The sequence below is a fragment of the Trichechus manatus genome, unplaced genomic scaffold, assembly GCF_000243295.1.
Source record: "Trichechus manatus latirostris isolate Lorelei unplaced genomic scaffold, TriManLat1.0 scaffold00062, whole genome shotgun sequence".
Taxonomy (NCBI): Eukaryota; Metazoa; Chordata; class Mammalia; order Sirenia; family Trichechidae; genus Trichechus; species Trichechus manatus.
Window position 1 is genome coordinate 3410184 of NW_004443998.1, and position 13822 is coordinate 3424005.

Genomic DNA, 13822 nt, shown 5'->3' on the forward strand with positions numbered 1-13822 from the left:
CGGGCGAGCCGGGGCGGGGGGCCGTTCGCGGAGGGGAGGCGGAGGCGAGCGCGGCACAAAATGGCGGCGGCGCCTGGAGCCGGCGCGCCTGACCCTGCGCTTCCCTTCTCGTCTCTTGTCTGCAGGTGGCGATGGCAACGGGGCAGGTGTTGTTCCATCGTTTTTTCTACTCCAAATCTTTCGTCAAACACAGTTTCGAGGTAGGCGCTGCGGGGGCGGGTGAGAAGGGGATTTCATCCGGAAATGGAAGGGGGGGGGGTAGTGTCAGCTGCCAGCTTTTCCCGAAAAGGAGCTATTCGTTCCGGCCTTTGTACTTAAATCTCAGCGGCCGGGAAGTGGGGGCCTTTGGCATGTGTTTTAAAAATTGTGGATCTGAGCGCGGATGCTCTCCTTATCAAGAATTACGGTTTTCAGCTACGTGTAGCAAAACTCCTGTGAGATTGAGCTTGGCTGTGGATCCCGAATCGGGAGTTGAGCAAGATAAAAGAAAGCGCAGTGCTAGTGTAGCTAGGAAGCCCGTGGCCTAGAAGTCTCGCTTGGGATTTTATTTCTCCAACGGTTGTCCTAGTTGTGTCTTAAAGTTTTATCAAAATAAGTTTGTTACGCTTTGAGGGAGATGCTTTTCTTCTTCTCAACTTTACTTGATAGTTCTGTAATTTTAACAATTGTCTTAATTGACTCCGGTGTTTTTTTCCAGATCGTTGCCATGGCGTGTATTAATCTTGCATCGAAAATTGAAGAAGCACCTAGAAGAATAAGGGATGTGATTAACGTGTTTCACCACCTACGCCAGTTGAGAGGAAAAAGGTAAGATTGGCATTAGTGACCTTAGCGTCTCTTTTTACTTCTGTATTGTGTACCAATCATCGGGTCAAAATATCCTTTCTTCTCAACTAATACGGATGCAAAGGAAAACTCACTTTAATTCAGGTGTTAAAATCCACATAGGAACATATGGATGCTTAAGCGAATTTGGGGAAACTGTAATTAACCAGTTATCTAAAGTTTGTAGAGGCAGTTGCATTTACGGCGTTCCTAAAAGTGCTGTGAAGCCAGTCCTGTGGCTTAAGATTAAACAAGGGAATGAGAATGCATTGGGCTCAAGTGTGAGTGTATTCTGTAAGTTTTTTTTTCCCCTTTCCTCTCTGGAAGACTGAAGGTTGGAAGTTTCAATAATGTAGTTCGAGTTAACATTGTGGCAAAGTTCTGTGTAGATTGTTTTTCTATTTGAAGTCCCAGTTAATTCTTTATCAATTGAGGTTGGCTTTTGTTAGAATACTTCTCAACATTGAACTACGATATATCGAATAATACCGGATCTGAAAGGACTGCAGGATGATAAAGTTTGAAGTTTGAAGTCAAAGGGATTAAACAGGTATTTTGTATTGGCAGATACAGTCTCAGCCAGTGGGTTAGAAAAATAACTCTGAAGGTTGATTGGATTGCGTTTAGACAAGGCCCGTCTTGTAAGAAAACAGGTGGAAACAGTATTTTCTCATAGCTGTGTTGTGACTGCCTGGTAACACTGGGCCTGTGTGTTCGTGTGAGGGAAAGCCGCTTACAGAGTTTCAGTTGCAGATCTTCCTGCATCTACTCAAGTGATTTCTGGTACATCCTGGAGAAGGATCTACTTGGTCTAGATTAGTTGTTTTCCCTTTTAAGGAATTGTGGTGATAGACAAACTTGTTCTGAGTTTGGAAGGAAATTAGTTGTAAAATGATTATAAGTTGTGTTGGGGGTTGGGTGTTGCTTAGTGCCAAATCCGTATTCCACATCAGTGGTACTTGTTCTTGGCTGAATCTTTTAAGTTGTCGCTAATGGAATTATTCAGAGGCAGCGAAATGTGTAAACATCCTTCCAACGATTTAGCCTAGTCAGAAAGTCCAAAACATTGCTGCCCAGGTATTTTTCATGGTGGTTTGTGGTTTTCTTATATCCCCCCCCCCCCGCCCTTTCCTGTTCTCCTGTTGTTATCCAGAGACAGAGTAACTTTTTAATTTTATTTTAAAATGTCCTTTAGTTTCTTGTTGAGGAATTCCTGGAAATTGGGAAGATTTCAAATTGGTATTTAGTATGGCCTGAGCTTATGTTTGTGTTTAGCTATCTAATTGATTCTTCAGGATGTACAAAACAAAATGACACTGTCTAACAAAAAAAGCTCCGTGTTTCTAGTCAAAGGATTCTGTTTGCTTAAAGAAGTAGTTTTCTGGTGGTGGTCTTTGAACCTGTTGAGCCAACCGATATGTAATTATGTGATTATTTTATTTGAATTCTTCCTGTGAGACTTAGAATTTTTTTCCTTGATGTCAGATTAGGTCTTTGTAATTATAAAAATCTTGGAATTTAAAATATTCCTTCTAACTGTTTTGTCTGATGTCACAGTATTTTTTTTTTTTTTTTGGCATTATTATAGAGAAATAGATTTTGTCTCAGTCTTAAAAGCGTGATTATAGCATGAAATTTAAAAGGAATTGTTAATTGCATGGAAGCCTTTTTTTTTTTAAAAAAAAAGGAGGATGTAGAAGTGTTTCTATGCATTTTACAAGTTTACTCAGACACGTAGCCTGTATATGTTATTAACTTCAACTCTTTTTTCCCTTGCAACCGACTATACAGCGACCAGCTACATTTACCAAAGCCTGGGTGATGTGGAGTGGTACATAGAGATGAAGCTGTCGTCATGGCAACAGTGAGTGAAGTATCGAAAATCCCCAAGGAGAAGCCAGTGCTCTGAGAATAGGTCACTGGAATCGGGGACTAACAGGTTGGCCACTGGTGAACCATTTAGAAAAACTCCTGTTTCTTGTTATAAGCTTTTGTCTTTGCTGTCCAAGTTATTAGAACTGTAGCTTAGTATCTTTGCATAGGTTTCTGTCATCAGAAGTTATGAACGTTACATTTTAGTTAGGTAAAGCATATTTATTTGTCTTAAAAACGTAATTTATTTTAACCTAGTTAACGCGTGCGTAACTTTTAAGTCGTAACGTGACCTTGGTAATGAGGAGGCATTGTTCACATAGCATTAGGTTTTCAGTCCTGGCTGCGCAGTAGAATGACTAGAAGAGCTTTAAGAACAGTACGGTGCCCAGGCCCCATCCTGGGTTATTTGGTTTTTCCCCCTCAGCTTTTTGTGGTTTGACTCAGAATACATGGCTGAACTTAAAGGAAAGAGTGCTTTTTCATATCAGTACTTTATAATTTGCTTTTGAGAGTAGCTTATTCGAAGTAAATTAACCTTCCTGTAGTTTTAAGGATTACATAACTCATACTCTGAGACTTGGGATAATGCTATGAAATCTTCGAAGAGTGGTTCAGCTAGTCGTTAATATTTTTGATATGATACTTTCAATGTGTGAATGGATTTTGGATCATAGATAAGGCTTGGAAAGGTCTTAAGTGAGCTCGTCATTTAGTCCAACCGCTTGTGGTTTATTTTTATGGCTCTATAGCAGACCTTAAAGAAAGAATATTTCTGTTTCCTTTGAAGTGGGCGTTACAGATTAAAATTTTTTATTGAGCCAACAGTCTGCCTCTTGGTAACCCCGAGTTGGAATTGACTTAGCTACTGGTAGTATACGCAGAGCTTTGAACCAGTTCAAACTTTTGTTGAGAATTTGCATGTCTACTCCAGATATGCTGAATCAGAATCTACAGTTTAATGAGATCCCCAGGTGATTCTTATGTATAATAAATTTTGAGAACTACTGCTGTACTAGTGGTTCTCAGAATTGGACCCTAGCCAGTAATGTCAGCGTCATCATCTGGGAACTTGTTAGAAATGCAAATTCTCAGCAGGGGTTTGAACCAGAACGAACCAGTTCAAAGCCCTGTAGTATAGTTTCTTGAAGAACTTAATTTTGAAATTTTTCTGTGCTTGTACTACGTGAGAACCCTGGTGGCACAGTGGTAAGGAGTTCGGCTGCTAATCAAAAGATTGGCGGTTGGAATCCACCAGGCGCTCCTTGGAAACCCTATGGGGCAGTTCTCCTCTGGCCTGCAGGGTCGCTGTGAGTCGGAATCGACTCGACAGCCACACGTTTGTACCACAGGAGCGATAATAACCATGTTCGGGCCTCCTAATCCTATTTTTCTCTGTTTCTTTGCTAAATTGTATTTCAATTAATCTTGCTAAAGGAAAAACAGCTACTCCAAGAAACAAGATAATAAACTACCAAATACCAAAGTTTCCTATTAAAACTAAAATTTATAAGTTTTTATCACTAGATTCACCTGAAAAATACAACAATAGAAACTTTAAAGCAAGGGAGGTAGGTTGGGGATGTGTATGTGTGTTGATAATGAAAATTATTTCTGTGTTTCTGTGAATAGATGATGGTTTCTTTCTGCAGGAGAGATTTGTGAATGCAGCCTCGAGCTACTTTTACTGGTTAATAGGAAAGTTTACCTGATGGGGGAGGAAGAAATTCTAGCAAGCTTTAATTCCATTTAGTGTGCTTGTTGCCACAGAAAGTACTGTTGACGCTTTGTTAATTTTAAGCATTGTGCTTATCTATCCCTGAGTCTTTTCCTAAAGTGACTTATATTTCAAATACAAAATCACCACTATAAGGTAGTTGTAAATTACATGTTCATTTAGACTTCCTTGATTTGGGAGGAAAAGCCAATTGAACAAAGGGAAACTCACAAAGTTAATTTTCCTGCAGGTAATAGCAAGCCTGAACAAGAAAGCTGAGTATAGTAGTTGAATTAGAGTAAATAATGAGTTTGGTTTGCTTAGCCTGTTTTGATGTTACTAGCATTTTGACAAAATGATAAAAGAAAGTAGGATTATGGTAAAGAAGGTGAAATGTAAGAACAGTTTAAGCAGAATTAATTAGTAATTAAGCCTGATTAGGGACCAGATCGTAGCCATAATTCAAACAAGCAGTCAGTTGGTTAACTGCAAGAACAAATGAATCTTATTAGTATTTGAAAGCAACTCTTAATAAGCTGCTTAGTAAGAGGTGTGTTGTTATGTGCTGTCTAGTCGATTCTGACTCACAGCAACCCGATAGGACAGAGTAGAACTGCCCCATAGGATTTCCAAGGAGCGGCTGGTGGATTCGAACTGCTGATCTTTTAGTTAGCAGCCTGAGCTCTTAACCATTTCGCCACCGGGGCTCTAGTGAGAGGTGTAGATGATTTATATCCAAGTAAAAGGGAAAAGTGAGACAGCTATGCTTTTATAAAATTTTATTTTTATAGAGATACTAACTTTTTTTACCCCAAGGGGTGGGTAAGAGTTAAGTGGCACAGCTATGACATGGGAGGTGGTATTCTGTGTCCTAAAACCAGTTGAAGGTGGGCTATTGGTAAGTGGTCATTAGTTAAAGAGTTTGAGATGGATTTGATTTTTTTTCCTCCAGATTTCTTGTAATGACAATAAAACCTGAAAAACCTTGAACTTTAAGATCTTCTGAGTGAGTTTATATAATTTACTCTGATTTGAGAGTTGAATTTGATTTTTTTTCCCAAAGAACACCTAACTTGTAGCTTTCTGTCCTGATAAAATGGATTCATTGTTGTATTTTTGTGTTGGAAAGTAATCTATCTAAACTGATGGCCTCATTCCTCACACCTTTCATAGTGTAGTTAGTAGCCATAATATGAGTTGAACTAAGACCATTTTTCAGCTTTAATTTAAGTAACATCTGTTTTTCATCTTGTTACTCTACTTTTGTTTAATGAAATTTGATACAAGTCATAGAATATTTTGAAGCAGCAGTCTGGTAAACTTTCCAGTATTTTAATTTTAATTTTAAATTTAAGAATAATATAGATAGCTGATTTTTTTATTCTTATTTTTTTTTACTCCATAGGATTAGTTAACAGCTCATTTCAGATTGCTTTTTAATCTTCAAGTGGATATTTTTAAAGTATGAGCTCACTTATTTCTGGATCTGGTTGGCATGTTGAAAAGAGATGTAAACTTTTGTGACTGTCTTTTAAAAATGGAATGTTAGATTCAATACGGAGAAAGATATTTAAATGTTGTACCCATATACTTAATATATAATCATTGTCTCCATGAGAATATACTTTTTGATGTTTGATTCTAAAAAGGATATGGGTAAATAAAATTACATAGACTTAAAAAATGAAAGTTCCTTCCTTAACAGTTCATGCCTAAATAGAAACTTCTCAGAGGGAAACCAGTTTTAATTGTAAGACTTAAAAAATAGTCTTTTACTATGGATAGTAGTAGTTTTTTCTCTATCAAAAACAAAACCACCCTAGAGGCAAGGCATCCACTGAATGTGCTGTTTTCAAAGCATTGAATCCCATCTGTGTAGCCTTCTGTATCTTAGAAACTGTTTTTGGAACCATCAAAACTTCAGTCTGTTACAGAGACCTTGAGTGTGTCCCTGTGGTTCTGCGGGCTTCCCTCATCTTGAGGGCAGACTGCAGGGCATTGTCTCATAACTGCAGCATGGGCTGGTTCTAACCACAGCTGACCACACTGGGGCCTGGCTTTTTTCCATCGGTCACTTTGATTTTTGAATCTTTTAATATTTGCTTTTCTTTTTTCCTTTGGTAATTGAGCTAAATCTTTAGTTTTCAATTCTTTTTAAAATAGAGATGAATTCTTAGAAAAATTTGTTGAGACAAATTGCCTACGTAGGGGAGTCTGAAATAGTGACTCATGTTTTCTACGTAACTTTATTTCAGTTGTAAACTAGCCAAGAGTTGATCTTTTATAGAATAAGTAAAATCATTATAATCTTAAGAGATTTTTGTAGTGCTGTAAACGTTTTTCAAGAGCACATTACTCTGGTCAGTAGGAAAAGGCCTTGTTACTGTTATGGGGACTTGATGTAGTTTGTGCCAATAGTAAATAAATCAAGTTGTCACCTCAAGTTAATCAGTGTGTGTGTGTGTGTGTGCGCGCGCGCGCGCGCGCGTATATATGTATATAATACGTATTATACACTATATGTATACATACACACACACACACAGATACACACACACCCCAAACCTAATCGGTATGAAGAAATTTATGTGGGTAACCCAAGAGTGTTAAGAGTGTTGCGTGTTTTCTTCCCCCATTACGGTGTTGAGTTAGTTCCTTTAGGAACTTAAATATATACGCGTATGTATCTATATTTAATTAGCGTAACTTGGACAGCACAAGATTAACGCTTTAACTTGTTTGCAGGAGTTTAAAAAGCTGGTTTCTGTTGCCAATAGTTGGTTGGAAGGGAAAATGGAGATGCCACAAATAAAATTTTTTGGATGTGCAAAACAGTTTTGATTTTATTTCTTACAAACTATAGGACTCCAAGCCCTCTGATCCTTGATCAGAACTACATAAACACCAAAAATCAAGTTATCAAGGCAGAGAGGAGGGTGCTAAAGGAGTTGGGATTTTGTGTTCATGTCAAGCATCCCCATAAGGTGAGTTGTAGAGAACAGAAAGTAACATTCGTAAGTATGAGGGTTGTTAAAAATGTATATATTTTGAATGAATTTATATTAAGAGAAATTAACCTTGGTTTTAAAAAGCATTCTTTTGAATATCAAGATTTATTAATGAAATGGGAGTAAAAATGTAGGTACAAGTCTTGCCTTCGCTTAAGTTTTTTTTGCCTCTGGGATTAAGCTCCAGTTTCCCCACCTAGAAAACAGGGACGGTGCAGTTCCTTGTTCCAAGGAATAAATAACACATCTGTAGAAGCACCTGGCCTGCTGCCTGGCACCTAGCGAATCATCAGTAAATGCTTGGAGCGTGATGGCTCCTCCCTCACTGTTACTGTTGGGAAGAGTTCCGAGGTTTCTCTAGCATCTCCTGGCTTTCATGAGGTCACTACAGACGGGTAGCTCAGTGGATCCGAGAAGGGGCATGCTGGGGTCAGGACTGTCCGAGATAGAAAGCTGGCTCTCTCTGCCTTGGTGCCTGCCCCTGACAGATGTCTCTCTGTTTCCACATCTTTACAATGAAAATGATGGTAATGCAGGTCCAGAAAGACCTGATGTAAACTGCAGTAAGGCTGCTTCTGTGTGGTTTGCATTTATCCCACTTTACCGTGATGGTTCAGTGCAAAAACCTCAGTGTCTGGTTCCTTGCTGTAACACCCACTCGGTGTCACACAGTTTGTATCATCTGCTGTGTAACTTCTTTAAAATACCTAGCTTCTGGGGTATTATAAGGGCTTGCAGAATGTACCTTGGGAAATGAAATAACGTAAAACGCCCAGCCAGTGTTGGTCACGTGCTGAAGTGTTCGTGGAAAATCAACCGTGGTGTCTTTTAATTGACTTGATGAACACTCATTTTATCCTGTACAATTTTAGAACGGACTTGTAAACAATTTGTATGAAGTCTAGTAACCATCGTAACGTACACTGAATCTCTGGTACATTTGAAGTTGGCCTCTGTTATCTGTAGTTTATAAAAGGATTAAAACTTGCCACTAACCTTTTCGGTTACTTTATTCACTGAACTCTGTACCCTGAAGAACCACCAATACGCTAAATTGAATTTTTTTCCCTTGTCCTTCAGATCATTGTTATGTATTTACAAGTCTTAGAATGTGAACGTAATCAAACCCTGGTTCAAACTGCCTGGTAAGTTGCTTTTGTACGTTTCTTTCCTAGCCAGGAAAACAGAAGCAGAAATAAAGTAAGTTTCCTTTTCCCTTTCCAAAATGAGATATGTTTGTTTTGGGGCTTTTTGTTTTTTTGTTTTTTAACCAAAAGGTAAATAACGCTTATTTCTGCTTCCTGTTTTCTTGGCTTGACTAATTACTCTTAATGGAGAACTCAATTTAACTTTGTTCTTTTTTCTACTCTTTAATTAAAGGGTAGTCCATGATGGTAAGTCATAGAGCTCTGCCCTCTGCACTTCAGCCCATGACCTCAGGACGGCCTGATTGGCTGCCCTGCTCTCCAGCCAGTCCAGTGCAAGCTCTCAGCCGAGATTCACTGCGGTGGTCCATGCATCTGGCCGCATCTTCTAGTTCTGTCGGGCTGTCTCAAGGATTTGTATATTGGCTTCCAGAAGTAACTCTGCAACATGCCTGTGTATTTCATGTGTTCCTGTAACTATCAAAATGAATAGTTCATTTTTGATAGACTTGTTGTCCAGCCATTATGAATTAAATGATTTTTACTTTTATTTTTTTAATTAGGAGTTTGACTAAATTTCTATTTTTGGTGTGTATAGCATGAATTCTACCAAAGGAAACTGCAAGTTATAGCTTAAAATGGGCATACTGGATGAATTTATAGCTGCTAGGCGAGTTCAGGCAGTAATATTAGAAGTAAGAAGTACTTGAGTTTTAAAAGAGATGTTAATATTATTTAAACACTTTAGAATTTGGACTTTTGAGATGCAGATAATGTGATCTGGAGTGTGGGCTTATTTAAAGGTAAAATGATGAGTTTCCGGCCACAGCTGCTCTTTCATAAGACTGTTGATGGTGTGCAGGACTTACTCAATGTAATTTTATGTTCTTGACTTTTTTAAGCAGATGTTCCTTTTTATAACTATCATGCTTTTTTCGGATCTAGTAAATATTAGAACTATTAGGAAAGTCTTATATTGCTTTGATAAAATGCATGACATTTTAAATACATGTTCTATGTAACAGATTGTAGCAGTTTTCATAGATAAGGATTTTTCAAGAAATAGGTCGTTTAATTTTAGCATTTTCACTTTGAAATAACTTGTAAAGTATTTTCAGTAGTTTAGGAATGTTGCTGGGTTTGCTAAAAGTCCACAGTTTAGTTAACTGAAATAGTTTATCACTTTTATTTATACTTAGTTGCAAAAAAGTATGTAAACAAGGCCTTTATGTATATATTGCTCTTTATCTAGATCTTTCTGAATCAGCTTAGTTTTCTTAATGTAAGTGTAAATTGATGGGTGTTTACTGAAAATGCCTTTTACCCCTGTCGTAATATTTTGAGTTTTTGAAAGAACTTGGTGACACTGTTTTTCATTATGGATAAAGGAGAGATGGTCAGTAATTAATGGCTTGAAGTATTGTTGGAGTGGTTTATCATTTCTGAAACTAGTTCTGTCAGAACTTATCAAAGCATTGGTTTTTCTTTTGAAGTAAGTTCTTACTGTAGAAGTAAGTTCTGTTGAAATAGTAATAAGGATTTAAAAGGGCTTTGGTCGTATATAAGAAAGCTTAAGAATAGTTCTAGTGTTAAATTCTTATCTCTTGTGATTTTTGAGTTAAGAATTGTTATGCTAGACTATGAGAGTGCATATAAATGAGAAGAAAAAAGAATAAAGTAGATTGAGTCTCCAGAGTATGTAAGCTTCACAAGAACTGGTTTGTTTACGTGTAAAGCTTATAGTTGAAATATTTTTCAGGAATTACATGAATGACAGTCTTCGAACCAATGTCTTTGTTCGATTTCAACCAGAGACTATAGCATGTGCTTGCATCTACCTTGCAGCTAGAGCCCTCCAGGTAGGTGCACACAGCCGGTTCTGTCCTGTGGGGTAAATTGCGAGCGGTATTAGTTCTGACAAAACTCAGTGACGGCTTCACCTAAGCCACTCTTTTTTTTATGGTTTAGATTCCACTGCCAACTCGTCCCCATTGGTTTCTTCTTTTTGGGACTACTGAAGAGGAGATCCAGGAAATCTGTGTAGAAACGCTTAGGCTTTATACCAGAAAAAAGGTGACTTCTGTTCACGCACGTGTGTGCTTATAGTCTCTGTACTAAGAGTCTAAACTGCCGCAAAGGGCAAATACTAACTTCATTTGCCTCCAACAGCCAAACTATGAAATGCTAGAAAAAGAAGTCGAAAAAAGAAAAGTAGCCTTACAAGAAGCCAAATTAAAAGCGAAGGGGTTGAATCCTGATGGAACTCCAGCCCTCTCAACTCTTGGGGGATTTTCTCCAGCCTCTAAACCATGTAAGATTTTTTTCAGAATTGAGATGACTTGCAGGGCATTGTGAAGCTATATGGTTGGAAAGTTTTAGCATTTAATAGTTTCGTAGAAACTATGTTGAGAAGCTGTTACTGCTTCACTCATGACAGTCCGCTGAAGACTGGTACTTGTAAGAGCATGAGTTAACGTTTAGAAACAATTTTTGGCCCCCTGGGTGGATCTGCTTCCTCAAAGATTTTAGCCGAGAAAAACCCTGTGCAGCAGTTCATCTCTGTAATGTGGGATCACCATGAGTTGGAATTGACTTGGCAGCAGTGGGTTTGGGCTTTGTTGTTGTTGTTGTTAAAATGTTACTTTGTTTTTAAGCATCACCAAGAGAAGTCAAAGCCGAGGAGAAGTCCCCTGTCTCCGTTAGCGTGAAGACGGTCAAAAAGGAACCTGAGGATAGACAGCAGGCTTCCAAAAGCCCTTATAATGGGTGCGTGTACACAGCTGGCCTGAGGAGTCTTGGGTGTTTAGTTTCTAATCTGAGGTATCTAATTAAAATGGTGTGTTTTTGGGCAGTGTGAGAAAAGACAGCAAGAGAAGTAGAAATAGCAGAAGTGCAAGTCGTTCAAGGTCAAGAACCCGATCACGCTCCAGATCGCATACTCCAAGAAGACAGTAAGTATTTTTTTTAGGGAAAGTGGTCTTTCTTGGAGTCTTCAAAGGTTATTATTACTTGTTTTTTTAATTACACAGACTGTTTTCATCATTGGGCTAGTGTTAGGCTGTTAACACAGACTGATTAGGAGAAGTGAGTTTGAGAATGTGCTCTGGGTGTGTGTGTGGTTTTTGGTTTGCTTTTTTGGGAGCGGTGTTTCTGGAAAAGTGTAGGGGCAAACCACAAGGTGCTGTATAGTATCCTGTTCATAACGTGAAAGTGTTGCCTTTGTGTTCAATTTACTGTTAGAACATGTGACTTAAAGTCCCACCCATTGCCACCAAGTTGATTCCGATTCATTGCTACCCTGTAGGAGAGAGTAGAACTGCCCCATAGGGCTTCCAAGGCTGAACTATTTACAGAAACAGACTGCTACATATTTATCCTGAGGAGCAGCTGATGAGTTTGAACCACTGACCTTTGGGTTAGTAGCTGAGTGGTTGGCCACTGTGCCACCAGGGCTCCTTGACTGTATTATTAGGCCCTTATTAATAACTAATAGTGAAGTCAGCCCCGCGGCCAAAGAATGTTCCCTAGTTAGCTTTACATTTAGGTTGTTAGGTTCTTGTGGCTTTTCTTCAATAATCAATAAAAAGCTTATCTTTAGGACAGTTTGTAAAGATTGCTAATTACTCCCTGCCTATATATAGACTTAAGGAGCCCTGGTGGTGCAGTGGTTAAGATCTTGGCTGTTAACCGAAAGGTCAGCAGTTCGAATCCACCAGCCGCTCCTTGGAAACCCTTTGGGGCAGTTCTGCTCTGTCACGTAGGGTCGATATGAGTCAGAATGAACTCGATGGCAACAGGTCTTGGTGTATAGGACTTAGAGTACATTTGTTTAAGAGCCATCTAGTCTGTCACCGGCTTGGGTGGGTGGGTTAGAAAGTGTCTTCCGTTCTGGCCTGTCGTTGATGGTCTGTAGTTTTATTCTAAACCTGTTACGAGCAGCCACCAGAATAACCTGTTACCAGTAGAAACTGAATCTAAACCCCACCTTTTTATCTAAGTTACAACAATAGGCGGAGTCGGTCTGGAACATACAGCTCAAGATCAAGAAGCAGGTCCCGCAGTCACAGCGAAAGCCCTCGAAGACATCATAATCATGGCTCTCCTCACCTTAAGGCCAAGCACACCAGAGATGATTTGAAAAGTTCAAATAGACATGGACACAAAAGGAAAAAATCTCGTTCTCGATCTCAGAGCAAGTCTCGGGATCACTCAGATGCTGCCAAGAAACACAGGCATGAAAGGGGACATCACAGGGACAGGCGGGAAAGGTCTCGCTCCTTTGAGAGGTCCCACAAAGGCAAGCACCATGGCGCCAGCCGCTCAGGACACGGCCGGCACAGGCGCTGACTCTTCTCCAAGCCAGCATCCCTTCTTGGTTTTGCCTATCTGCAGTGTGGTGTATGGACTCATAATCAAACATTAAAAGCAAACTGATTAGGATTTGATTTATTAAAACCCTCTAGGTCTCTAGAAACACTGAGGACATTTTCTTTTGAAAAGAACTATGTTAAATTTTTTGCACATTAAAAGCCCTAGCAGTATCTCATTGGAAACCATGGTCAGGTTCAGTTGTGCTTCGAGTTGTGTATGGTTTATTGCTATAAGAACTGGAGCGTAAATTCTGTAAAAATGTATCTTATTTTTATACAGGTAACATTGCAGACGTTGTATTTAAGTGGTTATTTGTTTAAATGATGGTGAATACTTTCTTAACACTGGTCTGTCTGCATGTGTAAAGATTTTTACAAGGAAATAAAATACAAATCTTGTTTTTTTAAACTGCTTCAAATATCTTATTTAAATAAATTATTAAAAAGATGATTTTAATAGTACAATGGCTGCACTGATTTTCTGTCAACCCATATTGTTCTTTTCTTTCATTAGATAATAGTCTGAGGTAATTGAGATACGGTTCTTACCTACGTCGTGAGCTATTGTTAACAGCTTTCACTGTGGAAAAAGCAAGGGAGCAGTGGCCCTGGTGGTGTAACACTGTGACGTTGTAGCACTAGACCTGTCCTCCAGGCAGAATGTGATTTGCCACAAGGTTACTTTTAAGGCAGTTTTTAAGTACTGCCTGTAAGGTGAACTGCCCTGTCGAACAAATCACAACATGCCAGTCAGTGAGATCCAGCTATTGAGGTGGAAGGCGGCGGTGGTTTTTTTTTATTTTATTTTATTTTATTTTTTAATATTTTATTGTACTTCAGGTGAAGGCTTACAGAACAGATAGTTTCTCATGTAACAGTAACACA

General features: G+C 38.8%; 1 protein-coding gene across 4 annotated transcripts in view; it reads left to right on the forward strand.

Moving 5' to 3' along the window:
* CCNL1 (cyclin L1) overlaps positions 1 to 13399 on the forward strand; it is a 14101-nt gene extending 702 nt beyond the window's left edge. The window contains exons 2-11 of one of the 4 annotated variants that reach the window (XM_004379165.3): positions 126 to 200; positions 698 to 807; positions 7278 to 7398; positions 8503 to 8567; positions 10327 to 10426; positions 10536 to 10640; positions 10737 to 10878; positions 11222 to 11333; positions 11420 to 11518; positions 12566 to 13399. In XM_004379165.3, coding sequence (XP_004379222.1) covers positions 126 to 200; positions 698 to 807; positions 7278 to 7398; positions 8503 to 8567; positions 10327 to 10426; positions 10536 to 10640; positions 10737 to 10878; positions 11222 to 11333; positions 11420 to 11518; positions 12566 to 12914 — 1278 coding nt within the window. In that variant the 3' untranslated portion in view covers positions 12915 to 13399. Of the gene's footprint in view, positions 1 to 125; positions 201 to 697; positions 808 to 7277; positions 7399 to 8502; positions 8568 to 8802; positions 10098 to 10326; positions 10427 to 10535; positions 10641 to 10736; positions 10879 to 11221; positions 11334 to 11419; positions 11519 to 12565 lie in introns of those variants that run through there. The other 3 variants (XM_023733868.1, XR_002824549.1, XM_004379166.2) reach the window with 3 other exon arrangements.
* The last annotated feature ends 423 nt before the right edge of the window (positions 13400 to 13822 follow it).